Source organism: Chaetura pelagica, unplaced genomic scaffold (genome assembly GCF_000747805.2).
Source record: "Chaetura pelagica isolate M959 unplaced genomic scaffold, ChaPel_1.0 scaffold235, whole genome shotgun sequence".
NCBI lineage: Eukaryota > Metazoa > Chordata > Aves > Apodiformes > Apodidae > Chaetura > Chaetura pelagica.
This window is the reverse complement of record NW_009953215.1, coordinates 254025-271744: the sequence shown is the minus strand read 5'-3', so window position 1 is coordinate 271744 and position 17720 is coordinate 254025. Positions and strand designations below refer to the sequence as shown.

The 17720-nt window shown below is 35.4% G+C and overlaps 1 protein-coding gene across 1 annotated transcript in view; it reads left to right on the top strand.

Moving 5' to 3' along the window:
* The window catches only part of FMN2 (formin 2), a 149194-nt gene that overhangs the window by 111581 nt on the left and 19893 nt on the right, over positions 1 to 17720 (top strand). Inside the window, exon 16 of the mRNA XM_009997594.1 lies at positions 6514 to 6565. Within this exon, the coding sequence (XP_009995896.1) occupies positions 6514 to 6565 (52 nt within the window). The remainder of the gene's footprint in view (positions 1 to 6513; positions 6566 to 17720) is intronic.

Here is a 17720-nt window from a genome sequence, read left to right as displayed (position 1 = left end):
TCAGCAGAAATAGTTTAAAATGCAACAGGGTTTGAGGCCAGACAGTGACTACAGACAGTAATCGCTGGGTCAAGATCATACCACAAAGCAACAAAAAAGCCTTCTGGTGGAACAAAAGCTTTGAGAGGGTGCTTGAATGCTGCTTGAGTATCAAACCTACAAAGTGTACCTGGAATAATTTCTGAATTGTCACCAAAGGGTCAACTTGCTTTGTGACTATGCTTATCTAGCACATTTGCACATAAAGGACGCTGCTAATTCTTATTGACTGTTAGATCTGAGCCTGTTTTTCTCATTAAATTCCTAGTATTATTTTAATTTTAAGCTTAAATTTTATTGCTTTTTCTTTATTTTACAAAGCCACTGTCATGAGCTCCTGTTGTAATTTAAAAATTAATGTTCATCTAACTTTTCTTTACAGTCTTCCCCCAAACCCACTTCATTTTTGATAGTTTTCATCTAAAATGGCTACGTAGTACTTCCCAGTGCCACTTCTGTCCCTGGTCATGCTAGTCTTATTAAATAAAACATGCAAAGATGATAAATAAGAACAAAATCCAAATGTTGAGGCAAAGCATATCTAGAAGTCTAAAGGGAAGAAGAAAGTTTTTCTCAAGAGGCTTCTACTGATCCTGAGGTCTTTGTTATTCTGCTATGGTATTTCAAGGTATTTCAAAACACAGTGCTGAATGGTATGCCGATTGCCAAATAAAATAGCTGTATTATTTTGGTATTTTCTGGGGCATTTAAAAGTACATGTACTACCAAGGATACTGGAGGAATTCTCTTAGATTCTGGCAGAAGTCTTATAAACTTGAACCTTAAACATTAATAATACCAGTTTAACTGCATGTCCTTGCTTGCAGTGGTTGTTTATCCAGTATTTTCTCTGTCTTCACTTTATTTTTGTCCTAGTCACACGCATGAGAAACCTAGAGAATGTATGCTCATGACCTCTGTAAGGTACCTCAGGTCTTCACATCTTAGTGAAGCTGGAACAGCAGTGACAAACAAACCTGATGTTCCATACTCTTTTTAAGAAAGCCTATCCCTCAGTATTATTTTTTTTTCAGTTTTGTTGGGATTTTTTTGAGTTTGCAGCTCTGCCAGAGGAGATCTTTGGTATATTTTCAAAGTCCTAGCTACTATTCATTCAGAACCACTGTGGAAAAAAATATGACCTCTTTAAAGATCCTGGTAAATCTGCAGCAAGAGTTTGTTAAAGTGTTAGAAATAGGTAGGTTTTTTTCAGTAAAAAGGATTTCTAAAAAATCCACTGCTTTTCAGTAATACATCTATAGCACAGGGGCAGAATAGTCCCAATTAAAAAGTTGTTCTAAGTCTTTGACCTCCCAGTTAGTCTAGGTTAAAATATTCCTTAAGATTTTTAAATCCCCTGAAAGCAATGATAAAGAGTGAAATGTCGCACTTTCTAACAAAAAAATTACAATGACTGATAATAGAGATAACAGACGTTATGTGCAATATCTATCCATACTGAAAATAGTCTGTACATACAGAAAAATATATTAATGTAAATAACTTTTTAAAAATCAGATTTATTGTAGAAGTTATAATATAGAAATAATATTGTAATGTAGAAAGTTTATCAGAATGAAATAGAGAAAATACTTGGCGATGTTCTTAGTTCACAGAGTGGCTTTACTCCTGAAAGTTTATCAGAATGAAATAGAGAAAATACTTGGCGATGTTCTTAGTTCACAGAGTGGCTTGACTCCTGCAGAGATTTTAGAATAATATGTCTAAAACATCACTTGCCACTGAGGTCAGAGGAGACAATTTATGGTCAAAAATGGCTTTTTGTTTCTTACCTTTGAGGTTCTCTTCATTTAATTTAATCTTCTAGGCTTCTAAAGGAAAAAAACCACAACTATTTGCAGAAAAGTGAATTATACTATTCTAGACAATAAATGCCTGTGTATTCTTCTCACATTTACTTTTGTGAGATGCTTCATATTTTCATATAAGGATAGGTCACTTTAGTATGTCTATTCATATATGTGCCTTTGCAGAAGTTTATATGTAACCTTTGCAGGACTCTTATCTAAAAGAATTAGAACAGCAAACACATAGAACAATGGCATGCATAATTCTGGAAAGTGGGTATAAGCTGATAACAAAGCTTTTTTGAATTAAGTTAATTAGACTTCATTTATGAGGTCTTGTTGGAAAGCTAATTTCTAATTGCATGAAACAAAGTTTTATGCCCCAATTATAAAATGATATATATATATATATGATATATAATTATAAAATGAGAATATATTATGTGACTCAACTTTGAAGAAATATATATACCCTGTAGTTAAAATAATTGATTGAAGAGTCTTGGATATAGTGCAGTCCTTATGCTTGGAAAGGAATGACGTAGGGAGGAAGGAATGTACTTGAATTTTGACCAAATACACAAAGTATTTAGGAGGTGTAGACCTTGCTCTAAAGGGAGACCATCTTTAAATAATAATATGAGACATCTTAATGGAAAAAGCAGGCAAAGAGTGGAACATCATCCAAAAAGAAGGCATTAAAAATGGTTTCAAAAGAAAAAGTGAAAAGAGAACTAATTCAGCACATGTTGTCAATAGTAGATAAGGCACCTTTCTCCATGAGAGGTCACTTTCACTCTAAAATGTTTTTTTTTTTTTTTTTTTTTTTTTTTTTTTTATATGGCTGTCTTTTTCAGTATGTCCTGAGGTTATTTTTCAACTATATCCTTTTAAGTAGATTTTACAGAATGAATATGCTTTCAGAACTTTGAGAGCTGCATGTAAAGGCCTACACTAGATTGTGTGTATGCAGGCAGAGATACAAGACTAAATTTTACCTCTGCTGACTGCCACATTGCATGAAGTATAGGGGCTACTATTTCCTGGTGTGATATAGTCTTTAATAGATTGGTAACAGTGTTTTGGGAGGTGTTTTAGTATGTGTCAAGGGTCAAAAAAGCTACTCTTAGCAGGGGGCTGGAGAAAATATTGAGTCAATAAACTATAGAATATTTTAATTGGGAAAGATAACTGACCCAAAAGTAGGAACACCTACTTCTGTCAGAAAAGCCTTCAAGCAGTTACTGCTTTGGTAAACTGTCAGATTCTGAGTATGTATGAAAATTGTGTGGCTCCTGGATAACTACAAGATTTCTTTTAATGTTTTTTAAAGAAAATCAATAAGACTTTCTGAAGTGACCTTGCTTATTGAGGACAGAGGGAGAGAAAATTTTAGTGGCAGAATGGAGCACTCAGATGTGCTCAGCTACCACTGTAGGTCTAGAAATGACCAATTTTCTTGTATCAGCTATTGTCATGGTATGATCACTGTGGAACGGACATGGTTTTTCTCCTTTTTACTTCACCTGTTGGAGTTCTCTTTTGTAAAAGGAAATAAACTTTTCTCCCAAGACTGTTCCCCTGAGATAGGCACCTTTCAGCCAGTACTTAGCACTTAATTGATAAAGGTTGCCAAGAAGGAAGAATGCCAGACTAGTGCCTTTTAAGCACTCTCTTTACAGTTGTGATGAACTTCATTGGAGGAAAAAGTGACAGTACAGATACATCATATTGAATGAAATGTTGAAGTCTAATGGACTCTGGGACACTTCAACTGAATCTGTCATAACTTTGAATTTTTTTCCTCTCAAACAAGAAAAAATAATTGAAAGCAGTTTCCTAATGTGGCAATAAGTACAAAATACAGCTTTCAGATGTTTACTGTGCGCTAGTGCAAAAGCAGTCTGAATATTTTCTTTGCACAGGAATAGATCCCCCAGTGGACACTGGACATTTCATATTTTCTTCTTTCACTGATGGCATCTGTCACCTTGTGGAAGCAGAATTGTTTTCATACTGTCCTTTAACTTCTTGTGTCTTAAAAAAATGAGAAAGCACATGGCTGCAAGTCAGATCTACTTTTGAATGCAAAAGGTCTAGAAGTGTCATAATGTATTTGGAACAGACTACAAGGGAATTCTGTTTTAGAGAAAAGACTGTTTTAATGCCAAGAGGTGATGTGGTCCAGGATGAAATTTCTCTCTGTAGGTATAGTAGCTGCCTTATGGATATGTGCTTACTACTTTTTTTTTTAAAAAAAATACCATTACATACACTTGCAACATTCAGGAATTCTCAAGATTCTTTTCATTGTGTAGTACCCATTCTCTATGGAATTATTAAAAGTACAGATACCTGAAGTTGTGTTTTTTTTTTCTTTGGTTGTTTGTTGTTGTTTTTTTCTTCTTCTCTGGATGATAGTAACTTTCCTTTATATTTGAAACAAAACTTGCTCCAGAATGGTGATGTTCTGACATGCTTTGACAAGCCTAGTGTAATATGTTGTGTTTCAACTCTTTTAGAAAGTGAATTGTGGAATATTTGGTCTGTTGTTGTTAGATAAATAATTGTTTGTAAGCGTAAGCAGAACAGTTGAAATAAGGAAGTAAAAAGCCCAAACTAGACAGCTCAGATGCTGGCGTATCACATCAATCCTGAAAATTATAAAGAGTTACACCCTATGAATATTATGTATGTACTAAAAGACTATCTGAGGTTGGAACATGCTAGCCTCTGTTTCCAAGCATTTTTAACAGAGAGGAGTCCAAATTACATTTTTCAGTAATAGAACTCCTTATTTTAAAAGTTGTATCTGCAGATACTTAGTGAAAGTGTTAATGCGGAATGAAATATTTGGTTGCCATTCATCCAGGAAGCTTGTGTGCAGCTCCATCTCATGCACCCTATGGGTTTAAAAGTCATACCTTGGCTTTCAAGAAGTATGAAGAGAGGAAAAAAAAAATAATTCTGTCAAAGCTGCCAGGTTTTACCTGGTTTCATATCCAAAGCAAGGCAAGGCTTTCAAGAAGAGAGAGAAGCCAGCCCAGATTCACTCAACACTGGGCCCAGGTTCACTCAGAAGGGTTGTGAGCCCTCACAAACCTTTTGAAGAATCTGGGCCGAGTTTCAATTCAGTATTGAAACCTGTAATCAGGCAGGCTTCACGTGCTCTTGAATTTCCTTTAGAAAATTTACCCAGCTCTCCCTCAAATTTTTTGTGGTTTGATGGGATTTTTTTCACTTTCAGCAAAACAATGATGGAATCTTCAAGTAGTGGTTAATATATACAGTGTTTGCTGCTATAAATGTTCAGGCACCGCTCACCCTACTCAGCAGACTAGCATTGCTTCTAATAAAAAGCATTTGCAGCGTCAGACATAGCTCTGATCCTTGTTCTGACTGGGGAAATAATAAGGAAACTCCATTTGTGTATCTTGCTACAGATTTTACATGTCTGTTTTAGTGTAAGTCTGTGATTGTAAAGTACTGTTGATTGAAACATTATAACAGAAAGTAGTGGTTATCTTTGTTCCCTAATAATTGCATTGCCTTTCGTATTTTTGCCAAATTTAAAATCAGAATTTCCTTTTCCAGAGTAGAAAAATAATTTTAATGAAGTATTATTGTAGAGCTATGTTTGGAAAGTAGAATGAAAAGTAGATTAAAGTTTTATTCTTCTTTTCTAGGTTTCTGTATGAATTCTGTACCACTGGCATTTGTTTCTAGGGAAGTTCAGAGCCTCTTAATATCCCAAACCTTACTGAATCTTTGGAATTCTAAAACTCTCCTTGTAAATTAGCAGACTGAAAAGGGAAATCGAAGTCCAAATTGAAAAGCTTTTACTAAAGCATACAGATTTTAAGTGGGATTTAAATTTTGCTATCTGACACAAAAGTATATAAGTATAAATCTCACCTAAGCATACATGCACAGAGCAGTTTGTACTATCCCTTTTCACACTGCTAATGATTAAGTTAAAATACACATTCTTGTACATGTTGTGTATCAAAATACCCAAGTTCAGTGAAATGAGTATAAAATAAAATACAAGAGAACACATAGAAAATAGTTTTTTCACCAGTGGGTGGCGATGAAAGTTTCATATTTTTCATCTCCTTCACATGATCACCAAATGGTAATTTCCTTCATATAAAACCAGTCATTTTTTCAGTATTGGCCTCCTACGGCTCTAGTACCTGACTAACTGATGTGTGTGCAGGGAAAGGGAAGAGAGTTTTATTTGTAACCATCAAGCAGCTTTTAGAAAAGCTCTAAGGCTGGATCCTTCCTGCTCTTCAGTCAGCTTTTGCTCCTTTTGGTGGATCAGTTCCCATCTTTGCTAAGTTTTCAGAGTCATTGTGTAAGATCTGTTTTTAAATCAATTTCATGACCTGATTGTTGTTTATATTGATGCAAGACTTTTAAAAAAAATTTTCAAAACTTGCTCTATGTTTTTATTCTTAATAGGGATGTCAAAATTCAAGTAGTTTTCCTTGTGTGGTTTTTGGAGGTGTTTTTTGGGTCATTTAGTGTTCAGAGTTGATGTACTTGTATAGAAATCACTTGAGGATATATTCATTTTATACATAAGATATTTACAATGAACATTATTCTGAAGCAACATCTTTATCTTTCACCTTGTAGCTAATTTTTTGTATTTTTACAGCTAAAATAGACCAAGAAAATGAAGAGAAGTCACTGACAGAAGCACATAAAAGGTAAGAACGGTGCAGTAAGACTTTATTTGAAAGTGAAAAATTTATTTGAAAAATATCTTTTGGTAGAAATTGCTGTATTGGTAGCCAGATTTATTTTATTTTTTAATAGAAATGCACAGAAAACTAGTTTTTATTTATTGTAAATTTGAATTTTACAATTAGGAAAAAAGTTAGAAGGAATATGGACACACAGCTTACCTTTAGGTAAGCCTCACCTCGAGTACTGTGTGCAGTTCTGGGCCCCTCATTTCAAGAAGGATATTGAGATGCTGAAGCCGGTCCAGAGGAGAGCAACAAGGCTGGTGAAAGGACTAAAGGGAACGTCTTACAGGGATAGGCTGAGGGAGCTGGAGTGGTTTGGCCTGGAGAAGACGAGAATTAGGGGGGACCTTATCACTCTTTTCAACTACCCAAAGGGAGGCTGTAGTCAGGTGGGGACTGGGCTCTTTTTCCAGGCAACTAGCAACAAGTTGGCATGGCCAGAAGCTGCTCCAGGGGAGGTTAAGGTTGGATATTAGAAAGTACTTCCTCACAGAGAATGTGATTAGACATTGGAATGGACTTCCCAGAGAAGCAGTGGAGGCAACATCTCTGGATGTGTTTGAGGGAAGGCTGGATGTGGTACTTAGTGCCATGGTCTAGACAATGTGGTGGTGTTAGGTCATAGGCTGGACTTGATGATCTTAGAGGTCTTTTCCAGCCATGATGATTCTGTGATTTAGTTAAATATTGCATGACTCCTATCTTTCAGAAAATGCATATATCTTAGGTAAAAGTAAATTCAGAATATATCATTTGAAGTGAGAGAAAACTGTACATACTTCACCAGAATCATAGGGATTTGACAGACACATGGTATTTCCCAGAAAACTATTATTCGTTGGGTATAATTTGCTGTGCTTATAAAATGCCTACTTTAACATAAATAATTGAAATATGTTTTTTAATGTATTAATGAGACGTATAATTAAATATTACTTCCTTTGTAGATCTTCAAATAGTTTTTTTGTGGTAAAAAGCAAAATACCTTAGTTAATTTTATTACAGATGTATGCAGTTGACAGTTTTCAGAATTGAAACTTCACTGCATTGCACAACTTGTGGTTTCTCCTGATTTTTTGGCAGTGTTCTCCAGAAACAGTTTAAATGAGACAGATTTTTCACTGTCCCGGAGAAAGACCAAAATATGACACACACCATTTATAGCTCAGGTTTAGTGAAACTGACAGTCTGCATTTGTTTTCCTTGCACTAAAAATAGCATCTTTTTGTAGTAGCTACAACTGTCACTGAATATATGCTAATGAATATATTCATGATGTATTCCCAGGGCTGGGATGTATCTCAAAAAGATTCCAGTAAAATATACTGCTATAAAAAGTTCTACATCTTGCCATGGTTTGTTAGCCATTCTGTGTCCCCAGTGGCTAAATTTGGTACGTTCTGTAATACCACAGTGCAGTTGACATCTTTCTTGGTACAACACCACATTTTCTCTCTATTCCCTGGGGCTTATGTACTAAAGACAGTACCTGAAAAGGAAGCCAAGGGGAGAGTGGATGTTCCTCTGCTGCAAGAAGCTCCCTCCTTACTTGTAAGGAGATGGTAGGTCCTTGAGTGGTATATTGGTGATTTGGTATCGTAATGAAAAAAAAAAAATGATAAAAGGGGGGTATTGCTTTGGCTTAGCATCATACCTCTCATTCAAGTATATGAAAGACATTCCTGGCATTTCTTAGGTTTGTTTAACTACTGAGTTACATAATTCTTATCCTTAAAAGTCTCCTTCACAATAAAACTTTGAGAGAAGAAACTGCTGTTAGGAGAAGAGATTTTTCTCATCCCTGATTGCTCTTTTAAGGGAACTGTTACTGCTGCGAAAATGGATTAGAGTACATGTCCAAAGCTGACAGATATCTAAGAACAAGAGGGATCTGCAGCCTGTTTAGAAATCTTGTGACTTGTCACTGTCTTTTGGTGTCTAATTCACTCTCCATTCTTATTTTTTTCCACTCACTGCACTGGAATCATATTTAAAAAATTCCTAAAAAATTCCTGTTGGTATATCTAATATCCACAGTATAGGGACAGCAAACTGTTCCCTGGATTCTTATTCAGCTTTATCTGTTCCTTCTGACTTGTCCTCATAGTTTCTTTTTCCTCTGTGTTGAGTGCAGCAGCTCCTTTAACATAGGAATTTGTCAAAGAAGAAAATTTAGCTTAGTTGTTCCTCTTTACTGTCAATATCTAGCAAGGATAACACCACATGCAAGCACTTTCATGGAACACATGAGGAACTATGCTAGGACAAGATTAGGGCAAAGTTATTTTTTACTATTATCTAGGCTACACATTTCTTTGTTCCTTCCATCTTCCTACTGAAATTCTTCATCAGATTAGTGCTATTTGTTAAAATGTTGAAGACATTCATAGTATAGTTCTGGTATTATGTGTATTTATTTCACGAAGATATTTAATTTGGCATAGAAATAAAATGCTTGGGAACTTTTTTGATGGGGAGTGGATGAAAAAGAGGATGAGAACTTGAAAAGCTAAATAAAAGATTAGTTACATTTGGCTAGTCATAGGTAGAACAGCAACACATAGGATGACTAGGCAAGCAAGTAGTGCAAGGAAAAGTGATGGATTAGATGGAACAAAATTAATAAGATTAATGTGCTTGGATTTTCCTTTTTGACTTGGATAACTTCAGCCTGTGTTCAGTTCCATTCAAGTATACTCCATCATAGTATTTCTTTAACTTTCAGCAAAAACTACAAAGCCTTATTTTTTTATATATTTTTTTTCTGGGGGGTGGAGGGGCACAAAGTATTAAAGCTGATACCTGCATAAAAATATGAAAGTCTAAAAGAAACAGCAAAACCAATAAAAATGTTTCTAAAATGAATAATGATTTGGGCAAAATGCAGCAATGTGTATTTTAGAAAAGCTCAGTTGTGCAATAGATGGGCTGAAATGGAAAGTTAATCTTCCACACAAAATTAAGACAAAGAAAATGGAATGTCTGCTCTAGGGACTCCATGCAGTGTATAGCTGTTCATTTGTCACAAGTGAGAAAATGTTTAATCAGTCTCAAAATGATGTATTCTCTCTTTATTTATCATGTTTAGTGACTTTAAGAGTGTCAGTATGTAAAGTGTTTATCCAAGGAATGGATTTCTGGCACATGGATAAAATGAAAAGTGAAATGTTTAGCTCGCAATAGGCCTATGTTCCAAGATCTCTCTGAGTAAGTATCCTGAGATGAGAAGAAAGCACACAGGTCTGTGTTTATCTAGCTTACGCAGGCAGACAAGGAAGGCTCCAGCCTGGTATTAACACTGAAGTGACATGGAATGTCTTCACCAAACCCCAAACAATTACATCATTCCCTTAACAATATTGATAAAGTGTAATGAAAAAGAACCTGGCACTTTCCAATTCCTCATTGCTAAATACTTGAGAAACTGTGAAATACTTGACAAGTTAAAATAAAAACCACTGTTTTGGGGTAAGTGGAAAAAAGTAAAAGCAGAGAGAGAGAGAAGGGGGAGAAAAGATGCTTCTGTATTTTAGGAGACCACAATTTGGTTGTTGTTGGGTATTTTTCTTAATTTTCTGTTATGTGCTCTGTCCCAAGATGCATAGCTATATGCTCAATTCACACAGCTGCAAATTATATTGAAACAGCTTTGTAAAAAATATGTAATATCTTTGAAAATTGGGAGAGACAGCACACTTTCCACCTAGCAACAATACGTTCTGTATTTTCATTTACTTAGCTCTAAATACCTCTAATCTTTCAAGATGTGGTTTTCTTTAATCAAGAATAAAAAAATAGAAGTGCTTTATTTTCCAGATATGCTGAATACAAATTTAGAACGAGACAGAGTTTGATTATGGCACCCACAACAAGTAGGAACCAAGACTGCATCAGTTACTCCCATAAGTAATATGATAGCTGATGTCTTGTTTACATGCTAGGATAAAGGGCAGTAGCAGCAGCACCAATATAATCTTGTTCACTAATAATCAGAAATGAGCTAGTGATTCTTCATGTCCACTTCGTTCCGAATCAACAGCTAAACAACTTGACCGGAATTACCAGAAGCAGCATTCAGTGAAGCTGAAGGCCCTAATTCTCTGCCTTGCTACCTCTATTCAGCTGAATAGATATTAAGTAATAGCAGGTAGTTTTATTTCTTTCTTATACATCACCCAGTATTGAGTTCTGATCACCTTGGAAGGCTTCCAGATTGAGGTCTTTTTTAGAAGAAAATAATTTCAGACTTAAACATTGCTCCCTCTTCCACTGAAATATTTAAGATGATCTTTCTCTTTTTCTTCCCCTCTACCTACAGTGATTTGTCTCTTTTTGGAATAACACCATGGAAATAATTCACAAATTGTACTGGAGATGTTTATATTAGACCTGAGACACAGTCAGATGATCTTCAGTTCTTCCTGCTGTATCTCAGTAAAACTGGATTCTAAATTCCATGCAGTAGCACTATACATTGCTCAGTTTGTTTACTTGTACTTTACTCATGTAAGAGGCAACATATGCTGAAAATCTCTGAAAAACACTACAGATACTTTTATTTCCAGTATTTCAGAGAGTATAGCCCTGCTTGAAATGATAACATAGGTTGTTATCACTAAGACATAACAGTCCTGTATAATGGTGGCTTGGTTTAGGGTGAAAAGTTTCACCCTTCTGACCTGCTGTGATGCCTGATGAGGGCTGTATAGAGAAATGCTGTGCACTATAATGGCTTTGTGTACATCACCAATTTTAACCAATCTGAGAACTTCATTTGTTCTTTAATAGGTCTCTGCTTTAGGAAAATATATATTTGTTTCATAAAAAGTCAAACAGAGGACTTTCTGCCTTCTGACATGAGTATCAACTGTGGAATTAAAGATGTGCATGGCGGGACATGAAACACTCATCTTCCCATGTCAGGTTATTTTTACTTGGTTTGTTTTATAATTTTCTCCCATTACTTGCACATTCCAGTGATTTTTAGCTTTTAAGTGCTTCCTGAGTGCAGCCTTCCAGGCACCTCTTCTGTTTTCAGGACTTTTAATACTCCATTTAGCAATGTGTTGTTGCTTTCTTTGCTGTAGCAACAAATGACATTAATTTTGAACAGAAATGTTTACCTTTAATGCCTTGAAAAAAGCGCTCCTGACACAACACTCACAGACTTCCATTGGCTTCACTGAACATGGGACTTGGGTAGGAACAAAGCTTTACACCTGCTTATGAGCTGACAAGTTGATGACACTTAGAGAAATAGCAGACAGTATGGTACAATGGCACTGCTGAAAAGCAACACCTAGAAATGTAGCACCTAAGTCTGGTAATCCTTTAAAACAGTAATGTTCCTCCTGCCACACAATGGTTTGGATTGTTTCCAAAAGTGAACTGTAAAGTTAAAGTGAAAAGTGAGTTAATGATTGAAATAAAGTGGTGAAAAGCTCAGAATGGAGAGAAGTATGTAGTTTAAAAAAAAAAACAACAAAACCCAGCTCAACACTTTTAACTGAAAGGCAAGAATATGCTGTTGGACTCCATCTTTCACTACTGTTCGGCCATTCATCCTTTGTTGGTTCCTTTACTGTTAGGTCTCTTTTCTTGCTGTGTGGCTTCCAGCATGCAGACTTGAATTTCAGACTGTAGGTATACATTAGCTGCATCAGCAAAAAGTAAATACTTGGTGAGCAAAGGAAAAGTATATAGAAGCAGCTTACAGACTGTTAAACAGATTGGATCATTCTGGTCTAGTATCCTGTCTCTGACAAAATATTGGGGCCTGTAAATATGCAGTAATGGAAACTTAGCCAGCAGTTTTGTTATGTCAGAAGGTCTCTTCTAAAATATGTGTAATTGATCTTTCCCTGAAAGATGAAGTCTTTGTCCTTTTCTGAAAATATTTGCCAAATGACTGCAAATCCTTAACCATTTGCATGAGGGGTTTTAGTCTGTAAGAGCATTATCTTTTCTTTTAAAGATGTTGAACTGCTAACTTTGCAATTTCTCTGACTTAAATGTGGATAACGCTTCTGCTTTTACTCTCTTACGTTGATTTGCCACTACAGTTGTTGCTTGCTTATGTACTGTATTTTAAGATTTACTTTAAGGATTATTTTATTATATTGCAGTTGTCATGTATATGTAAATAGAAAAGCAGAATGTCAGGGATGTGCTTTAATTAGGTCACAATTGCATTAATTCATCTGGGAAATATCCAGTAATAATTTGTACAATGTAGGTCATTCCTTTCATAATAATTTCCAGTTGATGGAAGGCTGCCATCAGCCCCAGTTGTTTTCTCAATTGCTGCCTGAAAGATGCTTCTACCTTAACTGGTCTATCAAGGCAGTAAAAGTTCCTTCTCTACACCAAAAGAAACAGCTAGTGCAGCGGTCACCCCAGACCAGAAATACCCTGAAGCCTTCATGTAATCCTTGGAAAGGATGGGAACAACTCCTCCAAACATGAGAGGGTCTTCTTAAGCCATAAGAGTATTGTTTAGCTTTGCTTGGATATGTGAATATCGATCATTTGCATATCCAGAATGATACAGTTACATGTTACAGTTTTTCCATCAGTTCCAATGGCTGATACCTTTTCATTTAAACTTGATACTTATATAAAATGCTACCCATTTTTCTCTACTCATCTAAACAAAGATACTGTCACTGCTGTATTTGGATGAATCAGGAATTCAATAATAAGTCTCTAAGGTTTAAAAATATATATATATACAGACTTTTTCAATCTGATACTTTTTCAACCCAAATTTTGAAGTCTTTCGATTTGTTTTAATGGGATTTTGTTATAATTGACTCTAAGAATATGAAGACCCCTGTGAAAAATTCTGGTTTTGCCATAGGCTGCTTTTCTTCCATTCATAGTTATGCTAGCTTTTGATGATATTAGGGAATCTTATGTTCATTTATGTTAAGGAGAGAGCTCTTGTACATTGAATTAAGAACACTCTTTAGAGCAACCCTGAAGGGCTAAGATGAAACTGCATCACAAAACATTTAAAATACTAGAATGCTCTGAAACATCCAAGTACTTCAGAGCATTTTTATTCTATAACTTTCAAAGAATAGAAACTGAGACCTAAGTTTGACTTGAGCATCAAAACAGATGAAAGTACTTTCAATCAGATCTGTAGATTATGCACATGTGTAAAATTTAATCTATGATGGATTATATTCTTAGCATGTGAGTTAATATTTTAGGTACATGAAATCTGGTAAAGCATTTGTGTGGTTTCTGCCTAGATATCTATATAATCTGCTCCAGGTTTACAGCAAGTTGCTTCTTATTTTGTTAGATAACTCTGACCTTCACCCCATATGAATTTCAATTATAAGCGTGAGCCATATCACAGAAGCAGGCAGTTTACATCAATACATTGAAAAAAACATAACCAAACTTTTAGCACAATATTTAGTATGCAATGATTACACTACCTCCACATTAAGGCAGTGGAATAGGTTGCCCAGAAGGTTTTGGATGGCCTCCTGGAGGTGTTCAAGGCCAGGCTGGATGAGGTTTTGTGCAGACTGGTTTAGTGTGAGGTGTCTCTGCACATAGCAGGGAAGTTGGATCCTGATGATCTTTAAGGTGCCTTCCATATGTAATTATAACCTCTTTAACAATAATTGCTCAGAAGGTGTCCACTGCACTAGACAGTAAGGATAAGGTGTATTATTAGCAACATCTGGAGACAAGTTTGGTCTTTAACACAAGGCAATCAGCAGTTTGTGTCTCAGATCAGTGCTGTTGAAATTAATTCCACCACTGTATTCTGTGTCTATGGACACATTATTTCTTCAAGGAGGCCAAGGGTTATTTTATGTGTTTGAAGCTAATATTTTGTCTTTGTAAGAGAGAAAAATTGTTTTCTCTTGGATGTATTACTTGGCCTGACTTTCCAGTGCACACGATTACCTGACTTTGTTTTATATGTGTTTGTATTGTATATGCCCAGTTTATAATGTGTCTACATAACAACTTAGCTGGCATACATAGGCATGATATCCATACTAATATAAAAATTAAAAGCATTATACTCTGAGAAAGAGAACATAGACATTCATGCAAGGTACGCACATGATGGTGTGCTGCAGCTAACATCAGTGCATCCAGGGAACTGTAAATACCTCAAGCCAAGTTTTTGAGGGGAAGTTTGAACCCATTTAAAAATATAATTTTAAAATGACAGGAGAAAGCACATGCAAATTAAAAATGCAGTAGAAGAATAATGCTAAAAAATAGCTGCTTTTTTCTCTTAGTGACCTGGTAGAATAGAATTTTCAGAGACAAAAAAGAACCCAAGGTTAGCTCTGTTTCTAATGTGTTATCTCAATGTTTCAATCTGTATGATATTCTTGAACAGAGGCATAACATCAAAATATGCATAAATAATTTGGATTTGCATAAACCCCAATTACTTGGGTGAGCTGTTACTGATGTATACTTTGTACATGATATAGTGAAGGTAGGAAAAATACCTCTAGCCTTTAGTTCCTGACCTTTGATTTCCAGATGGCTGGAGGCTGACTCAGTCTGTGCAGAGTGGCTTTTTAGGCACTGTACTTTTTTTGTCATTGGAAAAGTTCTTTTTGTCAAGATAACTTCATCCTGCTTGTGACATAATTTAGCACCTAATCCTATGCCAGTTAGCATAAAAGATGGCATTTATACATTAGTGGAGCATTTGCTTATATCAAATCAATGCAAAAAAACCTTAGACGCAACTCAAACATATAGAAGAAGCAGTTTTTAGCCTAGTGTTTTATAGAAGAATAAGAATAAATATAGGAAGAAAAATATATAATAAAAACAGAGAAGGAAATCCTACCTTAATCTGGACCCAATAAAATGAATGTCTAAAATAAACAGATTGTGAAAATCTCAGTGCTCAAATTCACCTTCCAGCAAAACTGTAATTTAAATTAGTTATGGCCATACTATATGCTACTTTTCTGCCCCTATTACAAGGGACGTTTCTGAAAGACTAAAAAAGTATCCAGCCGTTTACTGATGTAACTATAAGGGCCTGCAATAATGGTTAGAACTGAGCTTGCAATGGCAATCTGATGTGTGAAGATTTTATTCATTGTTATTTCCATGAGTTTATTCCTTGCACTTAAAATATTTAAGTGCAAGGTTATAATCTTAATGCCTAATGAATTTAACGATATGTGTCACAGTATATGCTTTGCTTCAGTTACTGGGTCTGCTGCCTTCTGAATATGGCATAAAGTATCAAATATACAAGTTGTGCATTTCTGTTACTAATCACTGTGTACAACTGACAATATTGAGGATGATTGATGAATATTAAAGCTGTAAAGCATTCCTATAATTGGGTTGGATCAAAATTCTCATAAATAAGTCAGAGTGGCCTGTAAAAAAAAAAATAATCCTGTTCTTCACATTGGTTGTTTTTTCTTGCATGTTTGCTGTGGGGAAAAATGGTACCACAAAGGTAGAGGGATGTTTTAGTTGTTGTTGAAGCTGTCCAGTTGGAACAATAAAACAATTCTCTATTTAAAATTAATTTATAGGAGGCAAGGGACTAGAGATGAGGGAGATGACTTAGGGTTCAAAACATTGCGAATGTTTGGCAGGTTTTATTTTAGAGGAAAACTCTCTCGAGGCCTTTATTTTCTAAGGAACCATATTACAAAATCCATAGTTGCACAATATAAATTGGCAAGTGAAAGAAGCGATTAATTGTTATGGCAGATGACAAGCTGGCATATTATCTTGATGTTCTTTTCAATGTAAGAAAGATACTTCTTTTTCCTTAAAAAAGGGGGTGGGGGGTGGGGGAGAGAGGAGGGAGGATCTCAAGAAACTTCATACCAGCATTTAAGTACTACATATTTTGAATTAACCTAAGTTCCTATTTATATTTTTCTCACTTCTAATTATGCAAGACAATGTATTGCACTGAGGAGGGACAATAATACTTTAATTTTCTTACATTTTTTTAATACAGTTATAGTGCAGAGAGGAGCCTGAACAAAATATGTCAATAGAAAATGGAAGACTTCTTAGGATGCCATGCATATTAAGGTTCCTCACAGCCTTAAGCTACCTCATTAGCTAGGTTCTGTTTAATTTAAAATAATTTTGTGTGACTTTGTTGAATTCTTTTATTCCATCTTAAGACTAAGTCTTATGAATGCTTCAGATGTTGAAAACACAAAATATGTGCAAGGCCTTTTCCTCTTTATAAAACAAAACAAGAATTACTATGACAATTTGTATGATGATGTTTTTTAGATAGCAAGTACTGTTATCTAGGTATTTTCCTTGTCTTCCCTATGTAGTCATCAATTCAGAATCAACACTGTGAACAGGCTACTATGCCTGCCACCTCAGTTTGGCTTTAAATATAACTCATCTCAAATTTAATGTAGCAAGAGACACATATGGAGTCTTTTCTCCCCTTTTTAGCTTTTTCTTTTCAGTTGATCCTGCTTAGTTCAAATTTTGACTTGGGAATTTAATCAAAATAAAATGTACCTTAGTAGCTTCTGCCTGACTCAGAACTGTTTCTATAGCACAACTGCTTCACAAAAGTAACACAATTGCTACCACTAAGACTATCTGTTCTTTATCTCAAATGTATGTAGATTATACTTAAAAATGTATTAAGCCACACTGAAGTAGTCAAGAATATCCAGGTTTGAACTTAAACCAAAATAAATAATCTGTTAAACAGCACAGAATCTTTCTTACAGAATTGTAGAAACTTTTTTCCCCTGCTTTTAAATCCACATTGAAACCACTCTTTACTCTTGCAGGTGATGTAGTTTGCTCAATGGGGAAACCAGATGCGTGTGTGTTTGTGTGTGTGCTTGCTTCTTCTCAGAAAGGTCAGCCAGGGCGTGTCAGTACCTATCCTTACTTTGCTGTTTGTTTGGTTGTGGAAGCGTGATCAAATGATTCCAGGGTGAAGCTACTGTCCATGGCTGTCTGCTGTCCATAGCTTGGTACTATTGATTTGTCTCCTTGCTGTCTTTTTTATTTTTTGGCAAAGTAAGTATTTTTGTAGTTGCCAGTTCTATCTCCTGTCCTTTTGCTTGACCTACTGCATGTGTTCACATACATACAT